General features: G+C 38.7%; 1 protein-coding gene across 5 annotated transcripts in view; it reads right to left on the bottom strand.

Annotated features, from left to right (window-relative positions):
• The window catches only part of pard3aa (par-3 family cell polarity regulator alpha, a), an 815,271-nt gene that overhangs the window by 63,588 nt on the left and 724,137 nt on the right, over nt 1-27,546 (bottom strand). For 4 of the 5 annotated variants that reach the window (XM_078537538.1, XM_078537545.1, XM_078537549.1 and 1 more), the window contains one exon: nt 14,926-15,189. The exons of the other annotated variant lie outside the window; for it this stretch is intronic. In XM_078537538.1, the coding sequence (XP_078393664.1) occupies nt 14,926-15,189 (264 nt within the window). The remainder of the gene's footprint in view (nt 1-14,925; nt 15,190-27,546) is intronic. 5 annotated transcript variants of the gene reach the window in all.

Genomic DNA, 27,546 nt, shown 5'->3' with positions numbered 1-27,546 from the left:
GGTGGTGAGAAAAGGGGAAACATGGCTTTTCCAATCGCTGTTTCAGAATACATTATTGTTTGATCACACTCAAAACCCATAAGCAAGAGTAAAATGTGGGTAGAGATGAAAATACTGACTGCAGAAATAAAGTTGCTTACGATTTGGAAAATGCAGCACCTCAGGTTTCTAAGTACAGCAAAGCGCATAATTTTATGTTAGCTGTTCTAAAAGGTCGGCAGGAATATAGAGCCGTATAACGCTATCTCCTCATGACACAGCCTCCGTGATATAATTGATGCTCCAGGTCCCAAATTTCACATAAACCAGAACGTTTTGTTATTGTACACAACAATCTAACCACTGGCAGAAACAGGAAACCACTCTGAACTCAGATCAATATACATGTCAACACTAAGCCACCTAATCTAATTCTATCTCATCTTGAGAGCGCCAAATTCACAGCACCATTGCAGTGTCAATCCTCTGCAGCAGGAAACGGGCCAGAACGTTTGCTCTTCAAAAGCATGAGGGATACATTATCCTCACAGGCCTTCAATGTTTACCTAGTAAGCTGGCTGTTTTAAGAAGTTTGCTAAATGGCAGCAATGTAAGCAAGTGTACAAGGTTGATCACATGCAAGGCCTGAAACAATAATTTATTCGGCAACTTGGAATTGGGCTTTTAGTCATAGAGTTACACAATACAGAAACAGGCCCTTCAGCCCATCGTGTCCAAGCTGGCCAACAAGCACCTATCTGTTCTAATCCCATTTTTCAGCACTTGGCCTATAGTCCTGTATGCTATGGCATTTCAAGTGCTTATCTAAATACTTCTGAAATGTTGTGAGGGTTCCTGCCTCTATCACCTCCTCAGGCAGTGTGTTCCAGATTCCAATCACCCTCTGGGTGAAAAAAATCTTTCCTCAAATCCCCCCTAAGTCTCCTGCCCCTTACCTTAAATCTATGCCCCCAGTTATTTATTCCTCTGGTAAGAGGAAAAGTTTCTTCCTACCTACCCTATCTATGCCCCTCATAATTCTGTATACCTCTATCAGGTGCCCCCTCAGCCTTCTCTGCTCTAAGGAAAACAACCCTCGCCTATCCAGTCTCTCTTCATAGCTGAAAAGCTCCAGCCCAGACAACATCCTGGTAAATCTCCTCTGCACCCTCTCCAGTGCAATCACATCCTTCCTATAGTGTGGCGACCAGAACTGCATACAGTACACCAGCTGTGGCCTAACTAGCATTTTATACAGCTCCAACATAATCTCCCTGCTCTTATACCCTATGCCTTGGCTAATAAAGGCAAATATCCCATATGCCTTCTTAACCACCTTATCTACCTGTGCTGTTGTCTATGTTGCAGTTAATTCTAACAATGCTATATTTATTGTACGTCCAACTGAGAAAAAAGGTTCAACAAATTGAAGGGAATTCCAGAAACAGGACAAACTTTCCCATTATTGTAAATTGGATTCTAACAATGTAAAAAGGCTTTAGGCTGTTTGTCAGGTATATGAATCGTGAGATAATTTTAGGCATGATATTAAGCTTCTGGATAGTGAACCCTGTAATCAATGCACATGACTGCTTTATTTAGCTTTCCCAGACTCTGCGTGGTTATTTAACAAGTCACAAGAAACATTTTTGGTTACCGAACAATTTTGGTGCTAAGAAATAAAATACTAGTATCCAGGAAATTTACTAATTTTGGCCAATAGATTATGTTGTGAGTAGCTTTCTGTTTCAAAACAGTCACTTGATTTACTCAATTGCCCATCATGTATAATATGCAAGTCTTTGCCATTAGTGCAAGATTCTGCAATAACCTTAAGTACATGACCAGAAGTAACCCTTTGTTTTTACTTAAGTTTTTTCCTGGCCAAAATAATTAGTGCATTAGGCAAACTGGTGAGAGATGGTTATTTAGTGGATTAGTTTGAGCCAAAATGTTTTGGAAGAAAATCAAGGAATAGGAGAGGCCAGCAACATTTTGAGTTTCAGAAATAAGAGCCTATACTAAAAACCAAAGCAATGATAAATTTGTACAAAACATTGGCTAGCATGCAGAATACTGGAAGTAGAACTATTTCTACTTGGAAAGATAAAATTTAAGAGAGGTTCTTAAAATGAAGAAAGACTATTCCCTCTGATTGGCGAGTTGGTAATCATCAATTTCGGATTACAAGAAATTTCATGATGATGAAAGTTTTTGCAGCATGAAATACTTTATCATAAGGCATGGGTTGAGGTAAAGGCAATTACAGATTTAAGGAGAGAGTCGGATACATGTGTGAAGCAGGTGAAGGCAGAGGGCTGTTGGGGTGGGGAGGGGAAGAAGAGCAGGCTAATGAGATTAGTTTGGAACAGCTCTAGCATAAAGGCCAGCAGAGACAAAATGGGCTGATTGGCCTCCTTGTGTATTATGAATGTCAACGGTTCTGTGGTATAGAAACAATTTTGAATGAGCAGAAATTACTGTCTGCTGTAATTGGGTTAAAGTGAAACAGAATTTCAATTTTCTCAAAATAAAAGCAGCCGTTGCATTTCAAAACCTGAAAATGAATAAAATGTCTGCTTAGGACAGAACTATAAACTATCAAATGAAAGAGAAGCAGAATTCATCGACAGCTTATTAGCAATGTGGACTTTTGTGGTGCACCTTACTCCTCTCCCACCTTTTCCTTCAAAAGTTTGCAAGGATCATATTGCAAAGTTAATCAAGTTCTTTAAAGAGACAACATCCTGAGTCAAATATAAATGCACCAGGGAATTGATGAGATGATAAGTGTTTGAAAATAAATCCTGACTGCTGGCAACTTCCACAGTTTTATTTTCCTTCCTGCCCTGAAAATTGAATGCATTTACATGAACTAAACCCCTCACCCTTTGATTCTGAGCACAGTCCAGGATAATATATTTTTACTGCTCATCCTTAGAACTCAAAGGACTCATGTGAAACACATACTTAATCAATCCTTAAGTGCCAACAAATACATTATGAACAGGAATTTATAGGATGGGCAGACTTCAAACATAAGATTAAAAAACTCCACAGTTGGTAATGTCTTGACCTTGGCATCTCTGCTGTTTGAAGGTGACATTACATGTATGTAGAATACAGGCCTTTGCTAAGAAACCTGAATAGGCGAAAGTGTTCTTGAACAAATTTAACATGTACATGAACCTAAAGGACTTGTGTGATTTCTATACTAACTGATCATCTAAATGCAAACCCTACCCAATAAATAAAGGAATCTTTGATGGCTAAACAAAACACTAGTTACTGGGGTTTCAAAACAACTTGCAAAAGGAGCCACATGACCTGACAGATGTTGAGGTCATGTTGTACCACCTCAACAGCTGAGAGAAAAACCAATACGTCTCACTGAGGACATTATATCTTTGAGAATACAAGTTTTTAAACTCTTAAGTACTGACAGCAAATTTGTTTCCTGTAGCCCTTTGTTTCCACATAGTGCCAGATGGCTCAATCTGCGGATTAGGCACCAATTTGAAAGAGGCTCTGTTCTAGTTAGACCACATATCCTTCAACTCATTGCATATGTAGGTACACAGGCATCTGCCTCCATGTAAAACTACTGCTTCAAAAGTAATTGGTACAGCTGACAAAACGAAAAAAAATATCTGCAATCACCATGTAGCCAGTGAGGTGTATTTGTAATCTGGGAAGTTTAATTAAAGTATTTTTAAATTATTAATTGCTGTTGGCATATCACAAACAGTACACGCGGATAATTAAATCTTTACCAGTTTAAAGGATTTGTTGGTTAAGAACATTTTGGAAAAAAGGGTGAAAGCAACCTGTTTGCATGCTCTTTTATAATGCATGATGCCGCTATTGTTCAATGTAAAACACTCATCATTTTGATGAGCTTATTTTTGAATACAGTACTACAGTCTACTGAGCAATCTATTAAGCATCCTTTCTCAGAAGAACGGTGAAAGCTTTCATTCAACCAAGGACTACCATGATGATGGCAGTGGTCAATTATTCACTCAATGGTTACGTTTTAAACATCGAAGGAAGATTCTGGATCATTTTTATTGTAAAGAATCTCAGGAATGCCCCTCAAATGCAGTATAAACAGAAGAGCTGTTTTTGACATGGTTTGCAGGAAAATGGGTTAATTTCGCTTTTCGATTGGGGGTTAAGAGGTCAGTATTGCATTGATTGGAGTATGCTGTTTTCTCATTATGCAACTTAAGTATGTACAAACATAAATTATTTATAGATCATCTAACTTGTTCTAGAAAGTGAATGGATGTATTTAGTAATTAGAGTAATTGATAAATTTACTAATTAGACTCATTTGAGGTTTTTCTTGGGCTGTTCTATTATAGAAATGGAAATATTGGTTGATCTAACAACCTGATTGTGACAGCTTGAAAATCCTTCTCTGAAAGTTCTACCGCAGTAATGACACTTGCAAAGATTAAATAGCCTTCTTTTCAACCAAAATGGTTCCATCAATAAATACTCACCACAAAGACGTGGTTTTGTGACCTAGTTCATCACAGATAGTCACTGCATTCAGTGTTGAAACACAAAGGGTGGGCCATAAACTGTTTTATTATCCTGTCTGTGCTCTCATTGATTTCAATCAGGAAATGCCAGAGGGGTGTGTTCTAATATTAAATGGTAGATGGACAGGGAAGATAGAAAAAGAAAATAAATGAAGACTTGGAGACAATCTGACATTGATAATCCAGAGAATTGGAAAAGAGGGAACATTTGAACCTCTATCAGTTTCCAGTTGATTGAAAACAAGCCAGTCAAGTTGGGCTGACCACATCCCCACATTTTCAATATGGAAATTGTACAAAATGGATATGGAGGAAAGAAATGGCTGGAAACAGCAGAGAATAGGAACAAGGTTTATTAATGTGATATCACAACTACATGAATATGTGATGGTGATGAGCTGCCATTTAGGATTTGGAGGAAAATCAAAGACACTCAGTGAAAGCAAAATGCCTGAAAGTTTGAGACTGTTTATTGCAATGGGCTAATCTGATTTGAAACCGAATATAAATGTGTGTATAATCTGAAACGTCTAATGCTTTATTGCATTTGCATTCTATTCTTCCATCAAAACTGCTGAAGCTAGATAAGGAAAGCTGATCTCAGTCAATCCACCCTGTAGTATCTTTCAACACATTACATGACATTGCAAACAGATCAGGGCTGCTTATGTGAAGAAACTGGCAGCAAATTCAAGAGTTGTGGATCATCTTTCACAAAACTGTACAGTTGACAAGCAAACAAGGGATGATTTGTTTCAGGGAGTGGTCTTGTTGTCCCTTTTGGAATTAAAGTCACACTCTGAGAACATGCTAAAAATAAACAAATCAAATACTTTCATCTCCTTTACCCAGAGTGTTATGTCTCATTTTAATACCTGAGGAGATAATCCTGCTGTAACATGTTCTGAGTCCTTTTGTTTAAAAAAATGTTATCCCACTCACATATATATTTTTTGACTTTTTTTAAAAAAGATTTTTCCCTAGACATGCCAACTCTCAACCTTAAAGCACTCTCATGGGTAAAACTCAAATTCCTCATACCTTTCAGAATCTCTACCCTAGCATTGAAATCTAGGCAAGGTTTTGGGAACATGTCTGGGAATTAAAGCCAAAACCCTAATTAGTAATTTCTTTCCGCAACCAGATCTATCCTCTGCCTTAATAGGGTCTCTCTCCAATTATTAAACACGGCAAAACATCATCAGGCCTATTAAACAATAATTTAACAACCACATAAGGGACAGTTATACCGTACAACAGTTACATAATTACAGCTGTATCTTATAACAGAAGGGTCATTGACTGGGGAGCAAGAATGGTAAAAACTAGGAAAATAAAAACACTCTGGAGTTTGACAGTGAACAAACCAGTCATTAGCTACATCTTTTGTTATAAATGTGAGTTTTATAAGTATCTTATTTTCATCACAACTGTAGAAACAACTTAGCCTTCGCAATGTCAGTGAGGAAGATCGCTCAACAATGGACACAACTTTCAACTTCAGTGCTGATGCAAAATGGCAGTGTCAGATTAGCCGCCATTTATATACAATGACCAGTTTTTCTGAAAGTTCTGATGAATGTCCCATGGAAGCCTGAGTATCTCAACTGGAGACCAGAAGGGTCATTGACTGTGGAGCAAGAATGGTAAAAACTAGGAAAATAAAAACACTCTGGAGTTTGACAGTGTGAACAAACCAGTCATTAGCTATATCTGTTGTTATAAATGTGAGTTTTATAAAACTGTTATGCTTTGAGACTGTGACGTTAATTTAACATGAGGTGGGGGGGGGGTCATGTGACCTGCTCTGAAGTCAACCTAAAAATAGGCATGGGAAATTTGGCTGTTAAAGATTAAAGGGAGGCCCAGGTTGTTTTGTTGGAAAGGTGTAAAGTGCTCATACTTGGAGACAATAGCAGCAGCATCTGTTTTTATAGTGGTTAGACTGTTAGTCTCCAAAGTCAGATTGTAAGCAGTTACGAATTAAACTGTCCATTTACTTTAAGATAGAAAAAAAGAGTTGGGATCTCAAGATAGCTATACAGCATTTGAACCTGGATGCAAAGCCCATGTGATTCACATAGCCAATGGAAATGGACTTTGAGATGGGAAGGGTTACTAAGATATCCCTAAAGCTCATAGGCATAGGCAGTCTGCTGAGATCCTGGAGAGAGGGAGCAGCTAGAAGCCGAAAGTCCCTATGCCTCACTGTGCAGGAATGTGGCTTGGATTGACAAGACCAAATTTGTGAGGCCTTAAAACAAGGCTGGAAGATTTGCCTAGCTTGAGCTAGAGGGAGAACCTCCAGGAAAAAGCCTTGCTGTGAAAGAGGCGTTAAAAGGAACAGAATTAAGCCCTCAAGGGCTAACAATCACTTTGGACTGGTCTGGGAAAATCAATTGACTATTTAAGGGACAGCGTAAAGTATACCTGTGAAATGGGTTTCTTGGTTGTGTTAAAAATAAAAGGAGAACATTCTATAAGTTACCTACAGAAATATTGTTTAGTCAATGGTGCTTTTTAGTTTGTTTGTTACAGCAAAAGTCTTAAAAGTGAAATCTTGTTGTGTCATCCTTTCAGCCAACAACTGGAAGTGCGAATTTCTTTTTTAAATAAAAAGCTATTGGTCCCTATGGGGATTGTAACAGTTTATATGTCAAATAAAACAGCAGGATTGGATGACGTTACGATATTCCAAACACATAGCAACTGAAACGTTACACTTTCTTAATGTCGGAATACTTGTATAAAGAGTCAGCTACTGCTTCACATTATATTTCCTGCATGAATCATTACCTCATTTTCCTATCCAGGAAAGTTTAATAGGAATTATATCAAAATGAACAGAAGTTATATAAACTAAACAATGAATTTTATATGCATAGTAATCAAGCAGTACAATTAAGCAGTGGAAATTGGCATAGAACTACAGCAGTAATGCCAACTAAACTTTAAGCAACAATTTTTGAAAATTTTAGCATAAAGATCAATATATTTAGCATCTAATTTTGCTGATAAAAGTGGTGGCAGATGTTAAAATGTTTGCACAAACAATAAAAATCAGAGAAGCATTTTTTGAAGTCACCATTGTCCCATAACTGTAGAAAGTGTCTGTAAACCTGGAGATCTCAGTTTCACATCAAACCTATTTAAAATACACTTTATATACAACACAAGTTTGGCTGTTTTACTTAAAGGCCATCATGTGGTCATGGTTTCACTTTATACATTGCTTTTCCCCCATTTTAATTTAGAGAAAAATAAATCAGGTTCTATAATATAATTGGTTTTTCCAAGCTAATTTTCACAATTCATGATTGAAATTGGAATCATTATGCATCTCACCCTTGCCAGGTGAGCATTTTGATGCCAAATTCAAGAGGAAAAAAAAACTTTAGCACCAACTAAACCACTACCTGATGCATCTTATCTCCTCTCCGCACTGCAGGCTTTGTCTCTTCATCTAATTTTCTGAATCAGGAAAAAATATCAACTATATATTTCACCAGCAGCCACAAAGAGGGAAAAGGTTCAGAATATAAAATCCTTTCAAAAGCCTGAGAGCCAATGGTATCATTTCGCCATTAGTGTCTGTCAATAATTGCAGACCACTGGTTGTATCACTAATGCAATTTTTTTTTTAAACAGAGAAGCACAATGGTCTTTCACTGATGTCATTAAAAGCTTTGTTCCTCGATTTGTACTGGCCCCATTGTGGAAACACTGTTTTATTGTATATTGCATTACAGCTTAATACAGTATTACCATCTTAAAAGGCCTGTCATTTCCTATTTAATGTTGTAGCCAGGGCCAGCTCAAACACTGCCAGATGCATGTGCACTTTTGTGCCCATCTAGCAGGCAAAATAAATCTTTAATTTGGGAAATGGGAAACCACGTACATTACAGTGCAATAAAAGCTTTGGCTATGCATTTTCCAGAATACGCATCTTAAGACCAGATGGTGATCGTGCTTTCATTTACAATGCGAGAAAGCAATTCTGCATCTCCCAGGTCCATTTCTTCTAAGGCAAGAGTGCACGTTTAACAATTAACAATGCTCATTACTTTCAGGGTTCAGGGCAACCACCTCCACATTCTAATCTATATGCCCAAAGCACCAAGATCTCATGACAGTGAATTTCATTATTTTTCTGGCTCAGTTGCGCCTGTCACGTGGAACATGTCTGAACTGCAAACAGTGTGACAAAAAAGCAATGTGATTTTGTTGTGACGCATCATTGTATTTGGTGTGAATTTGTGTCTGTTCTTCGACACTGCTAATTTAAATACGAATCTAGCAGCCATCTCTGAGCCCTCAACCTTGAAAACCCATTTGTGAGCTTGTCTCCTATGCCCAAGGATAGAATCTTTAGCTGAAATTCGCTGCACCATTTAGCCTAAAATATCACATCAGGATCTGTAATCGACTAGGACAAGGTGAACAACAGGAAAATTAACAATTATGAAAAAAAGGTTCAATTTCTAGAATCAACTTATGTCCAAATCATATTATCAGGATTTGCCTGCACTGTCCTACAAGTGCTAGGGACTGTTAACAAGTGAAATAGATGAGTACATCTGAAGAAAGCAAAATACCAAATGTCAATATTTTGTGCATTTATAATGAATTATGGCTCAGGAGGTGGCAAGAAGGCTAACTGAATTTGATAAAATATTAAGTTAAATGCATATTGATGAAAAATGAAAAACCTTCTTTGATTCTGAAAGCCTTGGATCATAATGGACTAACAATATCTCAATTTTGTCAGTTCCATTTGTTCTTTGGATTGTTGTGTCACACTACATGGGCATCCAACAGGATTTATAATAGGTTTTCAGTGATACCTGCCTCAGTAAAAGTTATGAGTTAAGTGTACTGGAAATCTGCCTGTGTTTCCTCCTGTGCAATGCTTTTGAAGGTGTACTACACAGCATGGCGTAGATACACAGACAGCATTACAAAGTCTATCCACAGAACAAACAGTGACTGAGAGTGCAATATGATTTTGAGTATATACCAGAAGCTGTGAAAGGGTTCATAGTTACCTGAATTCTCCACCTTGCAACCAGAGAGTATGCTGGTAGCTTCAACACTCCCCTACAACTAAATTATACACAAAATTGAAAAAAAAACTATGTTTGAAAAGCATTATACTTTCATAAAATAAACCGTATTATTTCACCATAAATAATTATTTGCTGAGTTTTCCAAGCTATATGTCCCTTTGTTCAATAGAATAGGCTGAGGTACATTAAACACCCCATCTGGAGAACACAGCCCAATTCTTTTTACACGAGTTACTACAGTTAAGTGTGACATGCTTTAGATTCCCTTTGTCTTCCTCAACTGTCTAAGACTGCTTTGCCATGCCTGGAAAAAAAGCACACATTTCCAGAAAATGTGCCTGTTGCACAACAGTTTTAAATTAAAATGCTTTGCATTCCGTTCTCCAGCCAAACACATAATGTACACAGAATAAGCCTGACACAGGAATGCTGTGCACTTTTAACACTTTTTAAAGCCCCATGGAACTTCACTACTGAGCTATTATCACAAATGTCATTTTCAAGCGAAGGGTTCGAAATGACCTTTTAATGGAAAGAAAGCTCTGGCTTTATCAGAGCTGACTTCTACCAAAAAACAGATGGGGCATGAAAGGAAAATGACATTGGAACTAATCCAACTGTTAGTGCTGTTTACAAAGGCACATTTTGGAGGTATACTACTGTGCAACACGGGCCCAAGGCACGGAAATGTCACACAATATCAGTTCATTCTGAATGGTTTGAACATGTATCTAAATTTTTAAATTTGGGAAAATAACAACGCAATTCAAAATCAGGCAACTATTTCTCAAATGTTTGGGGTCACTTAATAGCTTTTTTTGGTGCAAACATTGAAAAAAATATGTTAAGCAAGACAAGAAGATATGGAACAGTAGCTTCGTTTCCCAAGAAAGGTCTGTACAATTTGAAATAGGAGTCAAATGAGGTTTAAAAGCTTAATTGGTGATGAATGCAGGCACTTCCACTACAAACATAAAGAAGTACTTATTTTTAATAGGCTAATATTGCAAACTGGTGACATAGGAATATTTAGAACAAGAAAAGACAACTTTCAATTATCTGGGCAGCTGCACAAATTCAGTAACAAAATACTTGGACCCCTCAATTCATTTATTTTGTTTCTGCCACCTCTGATGCCTCCAATTTATAGTTCTGGTACATTTTTCATTAATTTAAAAAACTGTTGTTTTCAAATACAATGGCAGCACTTCAATTAAGTGCTAATCCAATTTCGAAAGCAGAGGTTACAGAGGTCACAAAGTAGTTCATCTGACATAGACTTGTATTTGGTGAGTTAATTACTGGGAGGCTAGAAGGAAAAGCAAGGGGAAAAACGTGTGTCAGCCATTCAAGAAAGTGAGTTGATTCTCTTGCTGTTCAAAATGGCTATGACAGTTAAAAAAAAGGTACTCTGAAGACATTTCACATCGATACATGGCTATAAGCAGTAAACTCATGTTCGTGTTACAGCAGATATTGCAGTACAGCAATACTTATGCTCCTGCAAATTTGGTGAAGTCTCCCTGTTAGCTGATGATCGACATTAATAATATAGTCAGAGCAGCCAAACATCAGGGACTTTCTTGAACTTTAGTTTTACACTTGCCTCAGTTTTACAGCAATTGGCTGAGGCAACATCCATGAAGAGGCTTCTCATCATTCAGATCAAATTCACTATATCATGTCAGATCATCTTGCTACACTTGTGATCTTTGTACTAAAGCAATGGAGTAACAATATGTGAGTTACATATTGAAAACACCACAATAGTAATGACCCATATGAGAAAAATGTCAGTTTTGTGATTAGCTTTACTGCAGCAAAGAGAGCAAAGATTGAGCCTGCTTACAAAAATGCTGACATGAATAATAATTATAGCCCACTATTCCTGGGTGGGTCCACACCTACATCCTGCCTCATGACCTTGGATAGGAAGTGGACTTCCTTGTTACCATCTCCTGTGCATTCTTCCTCTCTAATCACAGACAAAAGCTACAACACTTCAAAGATTGTTTTCCTTTTCTAAAATGGAAGAGTCATCAGCATTGCAAACTAATTGCTCTAACAGTAGAACCACCTCATATATTTTCTAAATACATAGACACACATGCATATACAAGAGAGGGTGAGGAAAGAGAAAATGTAACTGCTAAATTAAAAAATTCATTTCTGCTGAGTACAATATATCACAGAGTTGTTACAGCGCAGGAGGCGGCCATTTGGCCCATCATGTCTACAGCTCTCTAAATGAACATTGTGACTTAGTGCCATTCTCTTGCCTTTTTCCCATACCCCTGCACGTTGTTTCTATTCAAATAGTCATCTACTGCCATCTTGAATGCCTTGATTGAACCTGCCTCCATCACGCTTCCAGGCAGTGAACTGCAGACTCGAACATCACAATTGCTTCTTTTGCAAATCACTTTAAATCTGTGACCTCTCGTTTTCGATCCTTTTATGAGCGGGTACAGTTTCTCCCTATCTACTCTAACCAGCCCCCTCATGGTTTTGAACACCTCTATCAAATCTCCTCTTAGCCTTCTCCTCTCCAAGGAGAACAGTCCCAGCCTCTCCAATCTATCTTCATAACTGAAGTTTCTCATCCCTGGAACAATTTTTGTAAAGCTCTTCTGCACTCTCTCCAATGTGTCACATCATTCCTATAACGCGGCACCCAGAACTGTACACAATACTCCAGCTGAGGTCTAACTAGTGTCTTTTTTAGCTCAGCATTACCTCCTTGCTCTTGTACTCTATGCCCCTGCTAATAAAGCCCAGGGTACTGGGCTCTCTCCACCTGTCCTGCCACCTTCAATGATCTATACACAAATACACACAGGTCCCTCTGCTCTTGCACCCACAAGAATTATACCCCTTATTTAATATTGTCTCTCCATGTTCTTCCTACCAAAATGAATCACCTCACACTTCTCTTCATCCTATCTGCTCACTCCAGCAACTTGTCTATGCCCTTTTGAAGCTCTACACTGTCCTCCTCGCAGTTTACAATGCTTCCAAGTTTCTTATTATCAGCAAACTTTGAAATTGTCCCCTGCACACCAAGATCTAGATCATTAATATATCAGGAAAAGCAAGGGTCCCAATACTGACTCCTGGGGACCACTACAAACCTTCCTCCAGCCTGAAAAATATCCATTAACCATTACTCGCTGTTTCCTATTACTCAGCCAATTTTGTATCCATGTTGCTACTGTCCCTTTTATTCCATGTATCACATCAACAAATTATGATGCTTAAACTTCAATTAAAAAAGGTGTCATAAAACCATCCATATACAATCAAGCACAAATTTAAGTGAAGTTGGCTATAATTTCTAGGGAGTAATATGAAACTGTACCCAATTATAAAACAATCCTGGATCATCCATTACAATATTAATAAATTACATATAATTACTGTAAATGTATGATTGGTCGGTGTGCAGTTTGCACATTCTCCCCGTGTCTGTATGGGTTTACGTTGGGTGCACCGGTTTCCTCCCATTGTCCAAAGCCGTGCTAGTTAGGTGGATTGGCTGCGGTAAATTGTCCCCCAGTGTGTGCGTCTGTGTGTGCGCGCGTGTGAGTGTGTGTGTCCTGTGATGGACTGGAGTCACGTACTGGGTGTACCCCGCCCAGCACCATTGCCTGTCGGGATAGGCTCCAGCTTCCCGAGACCCTGAATTGTATGAAGTGGTTCCAGAAAAGTGAGTGAATGAGGATAATTGGTGAGTTTATTTGTGCACATAACAATAACCACCAAAAGTTGGTGTCAAACATAAAAGGCCTGATGGGTTTTTTGCCTCCTCCTTTTAAATAAGCTTTTTCATAATTAACATACATTATACTATTATGCAGAACACAGAACAGTAAGTGAAGTGAGTTCAGGGCTCAGGTAGTATTGTAGCATGTGAGATCTGCATTCTTTATGGTTAAGACATCACAAGATTTTTATGCAGGTGATAAGCCATTCGACCCACCTGATTTCAACCATCCTGAGACATTTTATACATCCCACTTGTGGCATCTAATGCTTTCTTAAGTAATTCTAGAGATATTTCTCTCCAATACTTTTCCATATTGCTGATTGCTCTATGTGAACAACTTCTTGATATTGATGCAAAATATATCTTTTTTCTACTTTGAGCCAATAGGTTCTCTTGTCTTACTCTCAGTTTAAGTCTTAAGTAGCATTCTGTATTAACCCTTCTGACTCTTGTGATTGTCTTGGGATCAGTTTGGTGGCTCTTCTCTACTTTGACTCCAGTACTTGAATATCTCACTGGTTTTCCAGTGATCGGAATTGGACACGGTATTCAGGCTGGAGTTTGACAGAGCATGACTTTGTATTCCACTCAAGAATTCTATCATTGCTATCCAACCAGTATTCAAATATTAATTTTTCACAGTGGAAACCAGGTAATCAAATGCCAGATTCCCCAAAAATAAGCAAAGATATTTTGCAGGGGTGAACACATACTTGATTAAGGGCATCTATAGTACTTTGGATTTTGAAAATAATCTAAATATGAATAAATCTGAGCACTTCAGATGGGCAAGTGCAGAGACAAAATTCCTCCTACCCTTGCGCAATATTATGTAGTATAATCTACGTAAAACAGAACCATCTCTTCCTGCTGGAATGAGTTTTGTACTCTCACTCTCCTGGTGTTCAGTGGCTGTTTGCAACTGAGTCCATGTAGGCTAAATATATGCTTCTGACTCCCTGATGTTCAATGCTGTCGTGAGGTAATCAAAATATATTTGCACATGCAGCAAAAGCAACTAACTGCATTTTGTTACCCCCGCACAACTGCTGAAAGACTTTGGCTGATATACCACCTCCTCCCCCTGTGCCAACCTCCTCCAAAGCCAAATCATTTTGTGACACTGACTGTCAATACCTATACAAAGATATTTCACATGGGCCACTTGGAATCCTATCAAAGGAATAAGCCAATCCTTACGAGGGAGGATTAGATAAAATGGGAAACAAAAAAAACTGCAACACCAAACCATAATATTCAACAAGCTGAAGATTAGATGTTGAGATACACATTGCTAAAGATGTTGTTTTCCAACTTGCTCTATTATGGGACTGTTAAATATGCTGCAGCTTTAATATGTGCAGAAATATTAGTGAAGCAATGAAAAAAAGACCATGGAAATTTGCAACCAGTTCAGACATTCCATGCAATATGGTGGGTTTTAAACTCTGGACCAATCTTCTGATAGCACTTTGTGTAGATGGTGAGCCTTTCAGAAGGCAAGCACATGCTGCGAAAATGCTTTCTGAGCAGATTGCAAGCGTAAAATACATCAGATTACCTTTCCGCAGTTGCAATTTTTCCATTCCTTGATTTATTCACTTGAGCATAGACCGCTTCTGTTGATTGTGTTTCTTCTCTTGCACTCTGTGGTCTAGCATTTAAAATCAGGTTGTGCCTGCTGTCTAAAGATGACTCGTACCAACTCATGCCAGCATATGTTGGGTCATCATCAGATCCATAGGCTCTATTCAAATCTTGTGGATCTGCATAGTCTCGTTCCCGGGCCTGCCGCTCCCGAATTTCACGGTGTTTTGCCTGAATTCTGTAAAATTCATGAACATCAAGTCATCTTGTGACAAGGAGGGGCCTCTCCACACACGTAAGTGACAAGAGCGATAAGAGCTTAATATTTTTAATAAATTTGATTTTTTTTAAATAATGTTGAGGGTAACTTGACAGCAGAACTTTACACTCCAATTTGGAGGGTCCAGGTTCAAATTCCAACTTCAACATATATTGAACATGGCTATCATCTGAGCGAGGATTTCTCTGCTGCTTGGCCAGACAGGAATACTTCACGGTGCCAGACAACTTCCATCACATGGAAGAAAACAAAAATTGCCAACGTAGTGAGGGCGCTGGAGGGCTTTTCCTATCCAGCATAGTGCACCTACCATCGACAAGATGGACTGGCACAGTCGCCAGCCAAGCAGAAGTCAGAAACTGAGACAGATCAAATTTTCCATCTTTGGAGCGGATATCTGAAGATGGGGTGAAATTGAGGGAGGTTTATTTGAGGGAACCTAAGTAGTAAATGTTGGAATTAACACAATGCGCAAGCAGTCTTGTGTCTAATATATGTCCTTCACATTGCAGAGGTTACACACGATGTTATGGATGAAAAACAATCTTCTAACATGTGTTTTTGGGGCCAGAATTTTCAAGCAGTTACAATAACCACACAATTAACCTCAAGAATTTATAAGCTGCTGCAATCACCTGGAGTCACCCATTTAGACCACCTCCCATAGTGACAGGGCTTATTAGCAGTTAATCATGACAATCCTACTCCAGTCCCCAGTCTACTCATGAGTCGGGTCATGGAAGATCTTCTAGTAGTTAAAAATAACACCTTTAGTATCAATGTCAATCCTGAAAGGGCATGCAAATGCAATATTCTACTGTTCTCTAAAGGATAATTTATCAATGCTTCAAGCACCTTTGGTCCAAAAAGGATTACCTTGCATCTGCCAGTCAAACTATTATTACCTTTATAACTTCTGGCTGTGCAATTATATTAAAAAAAAATTCTATTCTTATCAGGACCACTGCAGGTAATCTAAAGGAAAAGAATTTTAAATACCTTCTTTTCAATTCCATTTCCCACATTTACCTATTATTTGACAATCTAAATTATTTGAATTGCTAATCAAAAAATTTTATTGAGATGGCTAATTAAATTACTCCATATGAAAAAGGAATCCAAAATACCTGTCAAAATCAGACATGTCATCAAATGTCGGTTGTACACCCAAACATCACGTTGTCTGATTAATGTGCTATTACATTAAAAAATAGAGAAGCCTAACCTTCCCCTCAGTAACCACCTAAATAAAATATTTATATAGCCATATAAATACTATGGCTGTAAGAGGAGGTCAGAGGCTGGAAATTCTGTAGAGAGTAACTCACCTCCTAACTCCCCAAAGCCTGTCCACCATCTACAAGGCACAAGTCAGTAGTGGGATGGAATATTTTCCACTTGCCTGGATGAGTGCAGCTCCAGCAACACTCAAGAAGCTCAACACCATCCAGGACAAAGCAGCTTGCTTGACTGGCACCTGATCAGCCACCTTCAACATTCACTCCCTCCACCACCGACGCACAGTGGCAGCAGTATGTACCATCTACAAGATGCACTGCAGCAACTCACCAAGGCCCCTTTGACAGCACCTTCCAAACCTGCGACCTATACCACCTAGAAGAACAAGGGCAGCAGATGCATGGGAAGACCATCATCTTCAAGAACCTGCCCCCCCCACAAGCCATGCACCATCCTGACTTGGAACCATATCACTGTCGCTTCACTGTCTTCCTATAAATAATGTGGTTGTTTCTGCAACACCTGGACTGCAGCGGTTCAAGAAAGCAACTCACCACCACCTTCTCAAAGGCAATTGGGGATAGGCAATAAATGTTGGACTAGTCCGAATCGCATGAATGAATAAAAAGAAAATCACTGCAGTGCTTCACACTCTTCAATAAAATTAACTTCGAACACGTTCTCTAGTGATCCAGCATCATAGCACAGCTAGAATAACACCCATATCATCAGTTTAGGGATTCAAGCGCCAAGGTCGTAAGAACCCATCTGCCAATGATGTGAGTGCACTTTGCCAGTTTTCATAGGTGGCATGGCTTAGTAAGAGGCTTAATCCCAATAGGAAACGTGGACCTCCAAGTCTTCTGCAACCTTAGCATGCCTTGTATTGGCCAACTGTTCATCAGATGTGGACAGACATGGAGCAGTGAACATCCACAACAAGCCCACCCTCCTTGCAAGGAAGTGATAAGGGCTGAATGATATGTACTCATATGTCCATTTTCACTATTCAAGGAAAGATCTTGTGGCAAACAGCTCGGCAGATTACAAGGGGCTTTGAGACCTTTAAGGCAGTTGTAAGATTTTATGGCTGTGTGTACTGCTGTTTTTCTGTCATGCTCAACAATTAGGTGTCTATGTTTTTCAAACTGAAGTACTTTATTTAAACAATAATATTAATGGATAAATCTCCTGTGGCTAAAGAGAAAGAAGCTGAACTTAACTGAGGATATTAGATTTTGTAAATTGTTGGGTTGGGTGGCTATATTTCAAATAATATTTGGCACTGGGGACGAAAACACAGACTTTAGAATAATAATATTATGATCTCTTAGGGAACTTTCTAAGGACATTGATGGGGTTTCCTGGAGCTTGACCCTTTATAGGCCAGCTGATCTTTAGTAGTTCCAGATGGTCCTCAATGCAAGACTATACCCAATTTTTCTTTTGATATGACCTTGGGGTCACAAAGTACCTGCATGGTGCATTTTGCAAAGGAATGCACACGAATTTACAGAAGATTCAAGTTCATATTTAAGCATTAAATTGGTTAAAGGTTTTTTTTAAAGTCATGAGTTAAACAGAAAAGAAATTTGCAAATGCTGAAAATCTATAAAAAAAACCAAAAATGTTAGAAATACAGAAATAGAAATACATTTCAAAAGAGCAAAAATAGGTTAACCATTTGAGTAAAGATGTCATCAGAACTTATTCTGATGATGAGTCTTTATCTGAAATGCTAACTTTTCTTTTGCCAGACTTTTTCATTTTGTTTTAAATTTGATTCACAAATGTAATGAAATTCAGCTTCTTCCTTGTCAATGAATTTCTATTAACAGACCCCTCAAGCTGGCACTAATTTAAGATGTTAATTTCTGACATGCACTGCAATGTAGGCCACTGCTCACCTAATTAAAAAAGATGGTGTATAATTTGGGAGTAACAGCACAATATTACTGTTGCAGTGTTGCTATTCATTAGCAGTTTACTTTCACAGTGATTGCTACACCAAATCGATGTTGCTAAAGTAACATGAAAAGAATTCTTCCATCACTGCCATATGGGCTATCACATCCTAAAGAAAAGTAGCTAACAAAAGTCATCCTCTTCAGAACCCGTTCCCTGGGATTGGGCAATGTTGACACATTTTAATTACAAGCTAGGGTTGGACCCACTCAGCCGCCCACCCCCAACCCCTGCCCCACCCCCCACTTTACTGCTGAGCGAGGTCATAGTTAGGTCAATAGTTTACAGATGACCACTTTCCAAGGTGTGTAAAAATATCTTTTATCTGTTCAATTGAAAAATCAAACTGTGAGAAATTAGCAAGTCACATCTCACTTCTCATTTAAAATCACATTTTCCAGATTTTCAAAACATTGTACATTGCATCATTAAAAATGTTGATATCTAGCAAATGAGAATTGCAGTATCCAAGTAAATATAACCAATTTATTGACCATGTCCCATGAATAAACGTGCATACCCAAAACTGGACTACAGCCTCCCCATGTGTATCCCATTGTTTTTGTTCTTAAAATGAAAAACAGCTTATTTCATACAATGAATGAATTATTTTTCTACTAGCCTTTTAATTTCCTTCTCTTTTCCGTCTGCTTCTGATGTCTCCTTTCTATCTGGCTCTGTTCATTGCGAAGTCACCAACATTGACACATGCACATTGCTGCTATGATTGGGATGTGCCAAAAAACCACTGCTCCTCCAACATACATTTATCTCTTCATTTTAACCAGATTAGAAGCAACTGCAGACTGCCAAATTCAACAAAAATGTTACTTCCTATTCCCTACATCGAAGTTAATTAGCTTTTCCAGATTCATAGTTAAATGTTTTTGATCAATCACATAGGACAGAGTGAGGAAGAGCTAGCCATGTAGTGCATCCTTACAAAACTCAGTAAAAATCATTATCCTTTTATGATCCCATCTGTTGTGTGTGTGGAGCTGGACTCCAACACACGAGCAAGAATTCATTCCTTTTATAGACTTAAATGTTTCAGTGTTTTTATTCTATAATAATTCTGACTTATTGATTCAAATAAATAAATAACAGCTTTAACTTCAGACCTGGCTCCCTCTGATAGTTAAATATACTTTTTATTTATCCTCAGAAATTGGGTGACACTGGCAAGGCTGCCTTTGTTGCCCATCTCTAACTGCCTTGAGGAGGTAGGGCCTTTACCGAGACCTTTTGATGATGGCGCTCCCAACATTGGTGCTAGGTAGGGAATTCCAGGAGATTGACTCAGTGACAATGAAGAAACACATAAAAATGTGAGAGTCAGCATTCTGTGTGACTGAGGAAACTTGGGACCTTGTCATGACTTGCTGCTCCTTTCCTTCTCATTCATTGAGGCTGCAGGGGAGTGAGCTGCTGTACAAAGGTTTGTTAATGCATAACATTGCCATGAATGTTACTATCTTTTTTTCTTCAAAAAATTATTTTATAATAACTGAATACTCAAACACCCTAGTTTGAAAACCACACACCAGTAACACATTAGTTGGTATCATTTTTTAAATCATTTAGTTCACTTTATCATTTTTCAGAGTTGCAAAGTGCCTGCTGTTCCTTAGTGGAATCCATTCTGTTGGGCTTTTTCTTCCAACCTCAAGCTACTTCTCATTTCCACCAACTTTGGAATTATTTACATTGATCATGTTGGTGTGGATTTTACAGTAAAAATACAATAAGGCTATTGATGCTCACTATTATTGAGTAAATTGGACAGCAACTTTTCGCAAATGCACTTACTCAGTTAACCATGGAAACCAGGAAGTTGCTGCCTGAGTTGCCTTGTTGCTCCAGGAGCTTTTGCTACACCAATTTCTCAGCAAGAGAATCAGCATTGAAATACATGAAAGAACATGAAGTTGCTGTACTTATGCGGTAGATGCCCATGAAACATCCCAAAAGAGAGTCCATTCCAACGCAAGTAAATTTTTAATGTAGTGATAAAATCTTAATTTTTCCAAGCAACCTCTCTGGCACTGAAATTTAACTTTTACAATTATGAAGTCTTATTCCTTCAGATATTAATTGTTGGAAATTTTAAATAATTTTTACCAATGTTTTCTTTCTGTCTCTTATTTCTCTATATCCCATCTTTCTTACCTTCTCTTAATTGTCTTTCTGTAGATGATTTCACATTTGAATTAAATATTCTAACTTGGATTTCCTGGCTCAGACTCTGTGCAGCTGATTAATAATTCTTCGATCTGATTAGTTAAGGAGATATAATGCTGCTTACCCTGTTTACACAGGTCCTAGATTCCCTGCAGAGGGCACTAACAACACGTTTCAGCACAAAATCCCATAGAAAGTCTGTGGGCAACTGCAAGTGTCATGAATGGCTGGCACCATTCGTTCACCGCTGACCAGAAAATCTGGGCCGTTAGGTTTAACATTCTTGTAATGAGATTTGTTCCATTAGGCTCTTTGACCACTTCTTCAGTGACAGCTGCCTTTTTCATTTATGGTGCTATTTCAAGAACATTGAGGTCTCTTGGACTTCCAGCCAACATCCATCCCCTTCAACCAGCAACAGCAAAATAGCAGATTAGATGGTCATTCACTTCATTGCCACCTTCAAATGTTATCATTGGCTTTCCTTAAACGTAACTGAACAGCCAAGTAGTACAACTACCTCCATTTTTAAATATCATTTTTAATTAATTGCTTCCAGCTCTTCAAAATTTTTTTTTGCGTGAGAATGAAATTTTCATATCTTTTGTGTTATAGGTTGTAGGGATTCGCTTGCAAATTCTTCAGTTTACCAATGAAGATTTTTGGAAATTCTTTACATATTTAGCAGCAATGCTGTTTCATCACTTATTTTCAGAACTGCGATTCTTGTGCTATACATAAACTTAGAAGACATTCAATATTTCTCTTCACGATGTGCACTTTACCAGTCAGGAGTGCTTTTTTGGCTTTAATTGGAAAAAATTATGCTGTATTAGAATAATTTTTAAACGATTTCAGTGATCTTTTCTCTCGTCTCAGCTTTGAGGCAGCATCCAGTTTAATTTTTACTTGGCTTCTTGAACTTTAGGATCAATGAGCAATTTTACTGGTACATCTTAAATCTATAGCAGGTTTTGCATCTTTACTCACAATTGACTTCACCCTTTCTCTAGTTTTCGAAACTAACATTTTTCCTCTTCTGAACCATTATAGTTAATGTCCTTTGTTGGGTTTGTAATATGAAAAAATTTGCCCATTTATTCCTAAACCGTCTATTCCTTAAGTATCTATACCCTTTTAATTTGGTTTTAATATCTTAATATTTAACTTCTTGACAATGCCAAAAACCCAACATACTGCAAATCTGAAACAGACAAAAAAATTTAGGAAATACTCAATAAATCGGTTGGGAGCTGTGGAGAGAACAGAAAATATGTTCTCGGTTATGAATCTTTCATCAGAACTTAACGAAAGGCCCACACCCAAAACATCTTGTCTGTGTTTTGTATAGATGATGCCTGACCGGCTGAGTGTTTTCAGCATATGCTGTGTTTGACATTTTCTTTGCTTAGCTATCTGACAATCTAACACTTCATCTAGAAAATGTTGTCTCTTTGATCCAAATTGCCAGTTTCCAAGAGGCACCACCTGCAATAATCAGTTGTGATCTATATTCTGAAACTACCTTTCACCAACTGCATTAGTCACGTACAAGGCAGTCTCTTCCAAATTTTATCGAGCTTGTGAAAGCTGGAAGCTTCACAAGTTGCTTGCTTTAGGCACTTGATGAATGGCAACAGTAGTTTTTTTTAAAAAAACATTTCTATAATTACTTTTGCTTGTATGAGAGTCAAATGCTACTATAGTTCCTCTGCACAGCATACAGTGTAGTTCATTTCTGCTCAGGTTCACGTAATATTACATCCAATTAATATTTAAATCTCTCATTCGCCAATTAGGCCTTTGAATTGCAACTGAAAACAGATCAGTATGTGTGTCAAATACAGTCAGGAAAGACATCGCTGTCAACATTTGGATAGCAGACTCATGCAACACGCATAGTAAAACAGGTAACCTCTTTCCTTGACATAGATATTTTTGGTTTTCTCTTCCATTGTTGTTGCTATTGCCACCCATTGTCACCAATGCTATGTGTGGTTTTGGGTTTGAATAATATTGAGCAGAAAATAATTAACATAGAAGACTATTGTTGATTTCATTCAGCAACTGTATTCTTACTTGTTGGTCCTTAATATCTCAGTCAGAAACTTACCAAAAGAGCAGCCGCATTATCTCCAGGATTAAGGCAAGTATGTATAATTGTAACATAGATAAATCTTAGACATATTACCATATGAATCATTGAAAACTTGGGGGATAACTGCAACACCTAATGGTTACCATGTTTATTTCCCGGTTATCACTTGAAATCTTCAAGGTCCATCTTTAGGTTATTTCCATTTAAAAGGTTTCATCATCAAGACTACCACCATTTTAGCAGGTCATGTCTGGTTTAGCTAGCACTGCCCATGTAAATGTTGTGGTAAACGGATATTAGACTGTGATGCTGACACAACTAAAGTGGAAGAAGCCAAAAGCCTTCCGCAGTTGCAAATCAATGTATTAAAATATGCTCAACAGAAACAATTTAACTAAAAAAAAAGGGGGGCAAGCACAAGGAAGAAAGCAACAGAAGACCAAGAACAAGTAACTCGTCCATCAGTTCAACTCCTGGTCTTTTAGCAAAGTTTGGACAGTTCTCAGTTGGATCAATTGATGAGTTGTAGAAATAATGAATTCCACAGAGGGATCCAAAACTTACAAAACAAAGCAAATTTTGACAGTTGAGGGACAGTTAAGAATTCTAACCCTTCAATCTCACCCAGGTAAACGGACAAAAGAAGGAACATCAGATTTACTTATCTTTTGGGAGAGAAACGGACCTGTAGGAGGGGCAAAGACCGGGGAACAGGTAAATGATGCCCAATGCGGCTTACACCACTTACCTTCCGGAAGAGGGGCGGACATCCAGGAGGAACAAAGGCCAGAGAACTGATAAGTAAAGACTGAGGATTGCAACCTACACCACTTAGCTTTCAGGAGAGGAGTGTGGGGAGTCCAGGTGCACTCTGGGTTTGGAAAGAAAAGTGGACAGTAACATCACAGGAAAGCCACAAGTTGATTGGTTGGTGAGTGTAAATAGCTGGTGAGTATACTGCTATTAGGGAGAGTGTGTAAAGAGTAGAGATTAGAAAAATGTTAAGAAAAATAAATAAGGTTTAAGTATCTTTATTAGCTTCCTTATGATTAATAAAGAAATGCCAGTAGAAGGAAAGTAAGAAGCTGTTGCATTGCCTGTTTTACTTATAAGTAGTAAGGTTTTCAGTGTTAGTGTGGTTTAAATTAATAGTGCAAGTTGTTGGTGATAGCGAGTTAATTAGTTAAGTGAAACATAATAAGAATGGCAGAGCAAGTGATGTGTTGTAGCTGTAGTACGTAGGAGCTGTGGACACCAGTGTGATCCAAGGGAGCCACATCTGTAGTAAGTATCTACTTTTGGAGGAACTTTGGCTCAGAGTTAATGAGCAGGAGGCCAAGCTACGGACACTGCGATGCATCAGGGAGGTGGAAAGTTAGCCGGACACTTTGTTGCAGAAGGCTCGTGTCTTCTGATTTGGTCAGCGCACAGGAATGGTGGGGGGGCGGGGTTGTGACAGTGACTGAGGCAGGGGAGGGGATTAAGAAGGTTCATGTGGAAGAGCCTCACCCTTTGAAATTGTCCAACAGATTCCAGGCTCTTGCAGCTTGTATGGATGAGAGTGGAGACCGCAGGGTGGAGAAGCAAACTGACATGGTGCTGTAGTGCAGGAAACCATTCAAGTGAGGGGAGTAAACAGGAGTGTAGTGGTGGTAGGGGACAGTATAGCCAAGTGATAGACAGTTCTCTGCAGCTGACAGTGCGAGTCCAAAAGGCTGTGTTGCTTGCCCAGTGCCAAGGTTTGGGACCTCTACTTGGGGCTGGAGGAGAACTTGCCATGGGAGCGGGAGGATCCAGTGGTCATGGTCCTCGTAGGTACCAACGACATAGATAGGACTAGGAGAGAGGTTATGAATATGTATTATGAGCAGCTAGGGGCTAAATAAAAAAGCAGAACCATGAAGGTAATAATCTCTATATTACTACCTGAGCCATGAGCAAATTGGCGTTGGGGAAATAAGATTAGGGAGTTGAATGTGTGGCTCAAAGATTGATGTGGGAGAAATGGGTACCAGCACCAGTACTGGGGAAAGTGGGAGCTGTGCCAATGGGACAGACTTCACCTTAGGTGCTGGGGCTGGTGTTCTGGCAAGATTTATAACTAGGCAGTAGGGAGGGCTTTAAATTAAATACAAAAATAAAAATACCTGGAAAAACTCAGCAGGTCTGACAGAACAGTTCTGTTTAAGAGTCATACGGACTCGAAACATTAACTGTGTTCCTCTCCGCAGATGCTGTCAGACCTGCTGAGTTTTTCCAGGTATTTTTATTTTTGTTTTGGATTTCCAGCATCCGCAGTTTTTTGCTTTTAAATTAAATAGTTGGGGGAATGGATCAAGCGAGGGGAGATGTGATAAATTAAAGGGAAGGACAAGGTAATAGTACAGGGTAACGACATGGGTAATGATAACCAGAGTGTGCCTCGAAGGGACAAAGCATATAAACTTAAGAGTGTGTCAGCACACAAGGTCAGAACTTGCAAAAATAGTAAAAAGACAGGTCCAAAGGCTCTGCATCTAAATGTGTGTAGCATTCGTAACAAAACGGATGAATTGTCAGCTCAAATAGAAATAAATATGTATAACCTAATAGTCATTACAAAATCTTGGCTGGGACCTGAATATTCAAGGATACTTGACATTTCATAAGGACAGAAAACTCGGAAAAGGTGGTGGGGAAGTTCTGTTAATTAAGAATGACTTTAGTACAATAGTAGAGATGACTTTATTTCTAAAGATCAAGATGTAGAATCAGGTTGAGTAGAGGTAAGAAATAGCAAAGGTAAGAAGTCACTTGTGGGAGCAGTTTATAGGCCCCCTAACAGTAACTACACTGTAGGACAGAGTATACAGGAAGAAATAATGGGGGCTTGTGAGAAAGGTACTGCAATAATCATGGATGATTTTAATCTACACATAGATTGGTTGAATCATAGTGGCAAAGGTAGCCTGGAAGATGAGTTCATCGTGTTTTCGGGACAATTTCTTACAGCAGCATATTCTAAAACCAACCAAAGGGCAGGCTATTCTAGACCTGATAATGTGCAATGAGACAGGATTAATTAATTAACTCATAGTAAAGGAGCCTCTAGGTAGCAATGATCATAACATGATTGAATTGTACAGTTTGAAGGCGAGTGTGTGGAAGCAAGACAGATTCTAGGGGAAGAACGCACCACCCATGCCAATTGGAAGAAAAAGTGTACAATTCTGCAAGATTATGGCAGGTCAGAAGATTGGACAGAATATAAAAGCCAGCAAAGAATGACTAAAAAAATAATGAGGGAGAAATTAGACTATGAGAGACAGCTAGCCAAAAACAGATAGTAAGAGTAAGAGGAAAAGAGTAACTAAAGTGAGTGTTGGTCCTCTAGAGAGAGCGTCGTGGGAATTAATAATGGGAAGTGAGGAAATGGCAGAAGCTTTGAACAGATATTTTGCTTGTCTTCACCGTAGGAGGCAGTGTAAATCAAGAGGTGAAAGGGAGGGAGGAACCTAAAACAATTATGATCACCAGGGAAAGGGTACGGAGAAAACTATTAGAACTGAAGGCTGACAAGTCCCGAGGACCTGATAGACTTCACTCTGCAGAGAAAATAGATGCATTAGTTGCAATTTTCCAAAATTTCCTAGACTCTGGAAAGGTATCATCAGATTGGAAAATAGTGAATGTAACACTCCTAGTTAAGAAAGAGGGGAAAGAGAAAGCAGTTAGCCTGATATCTGTCATTGGGAAATGCTAGAATCTATTACTCAGGATTTGCAGTAAGGCACATAGAAGATCAAAGAGAAGCACAAAGAGATCATGGTGTAGGGGGTAACATATTAACATGGATAGAGGATTAGTTAGCTAACAGGAAGCAGAGGGCAGGGATAAATGGTAATTTTCCAATTGGAAAGGTGTAAATGTGGAGTGCCACAGGGTCAGTGCTGGGGCCTGAACTATTTACAATCTATATTAATGACTTGGATGAAGGGACTGAATGTATCGTTGCTACACTTGCTGATGAGACAAAGATAGGCAATAAAGTAAGTTGTGAAGAGGACAGAAGTTGTCTGAAACAGGATATAGATAGGTTAAGTGATTGGGCAAAAATTTGCCAGATGGAGTAAAATGTGAACTTGTCCATTTTGGCAGAAAAAATATAAAAGCATTATATTATTTAAGTGGATAGAGTTTGCAGTACTCTGCGGTAGAGAGGGATCTGGCTGTCCTTGTACATAAATTACAAAGGTACCGCAGGTACAGCAAGTGATTAGAAAGGCAAATGGAATGTTGGCGTACATTGTAAGGGAAATAGAATATAAAAGTGGGGAGATTTTGCTACAGTTGTAGAGGGGGTTGGTGAGACCACAACTGGAGTACTATTTGGTCTCCTTACTTAAGACATAAATACATTAGAAGCAGCTCAGAGAAGGTTCACTCGGCTAATTCCTGGGATGAAGAGGTTATCTTACGATGAAAGGTTGGACAAGCTGGGCCTGTGTCCACTGGAGTTTAGAAGAATAAAAGGTGATTTTTTAAAATTCTTTTACGGAGTGGCAGCGTTGCTGGCTAGGCCAGCATTTATTGCCCATTCCTAATTGCCCTCGAGAAGGTGCTGGTGAGCTGCCTTCTTGAACTGATACAGACCGTATGGTGTAGGTACTCCTACAATGCTGTTAGGGAGTTCCAGGATTTTCACCCAGTGAAGAAACAAGGATATAATTCCAAGTCAAGTGGTGTGTGTTTTGGAGGGTAACTTGAGGGTGATAGTGTTCCCATGCATCTGCTGCCCTTCTCCTTCGAGGTTGTAGAGGTCATGGGTTTGGAAGGTGCTGTTGAAGGAGTCT

Source organism: Cetorhinus maximus, chromosome 3, assembly GCF_964194155.1.
Source record: "Cetorhinus maximus chromosome 3, sCetMax3.hap1.1, whole genome shotgun sequence".
NCBI classification, from domain to species: domain Eukaryota; kingdom Metazoa; phylum Chordata; class Chondrichthyes; order Lamniformes; family Cetorhinidae; genus Cetorhinus; species Cetorhinus maximus.
The sequence above is the reverse complement of the archived record's forward strand: the minus strand, read 5'-3'. Positions and strand labels throughout refer to the sequence as shown.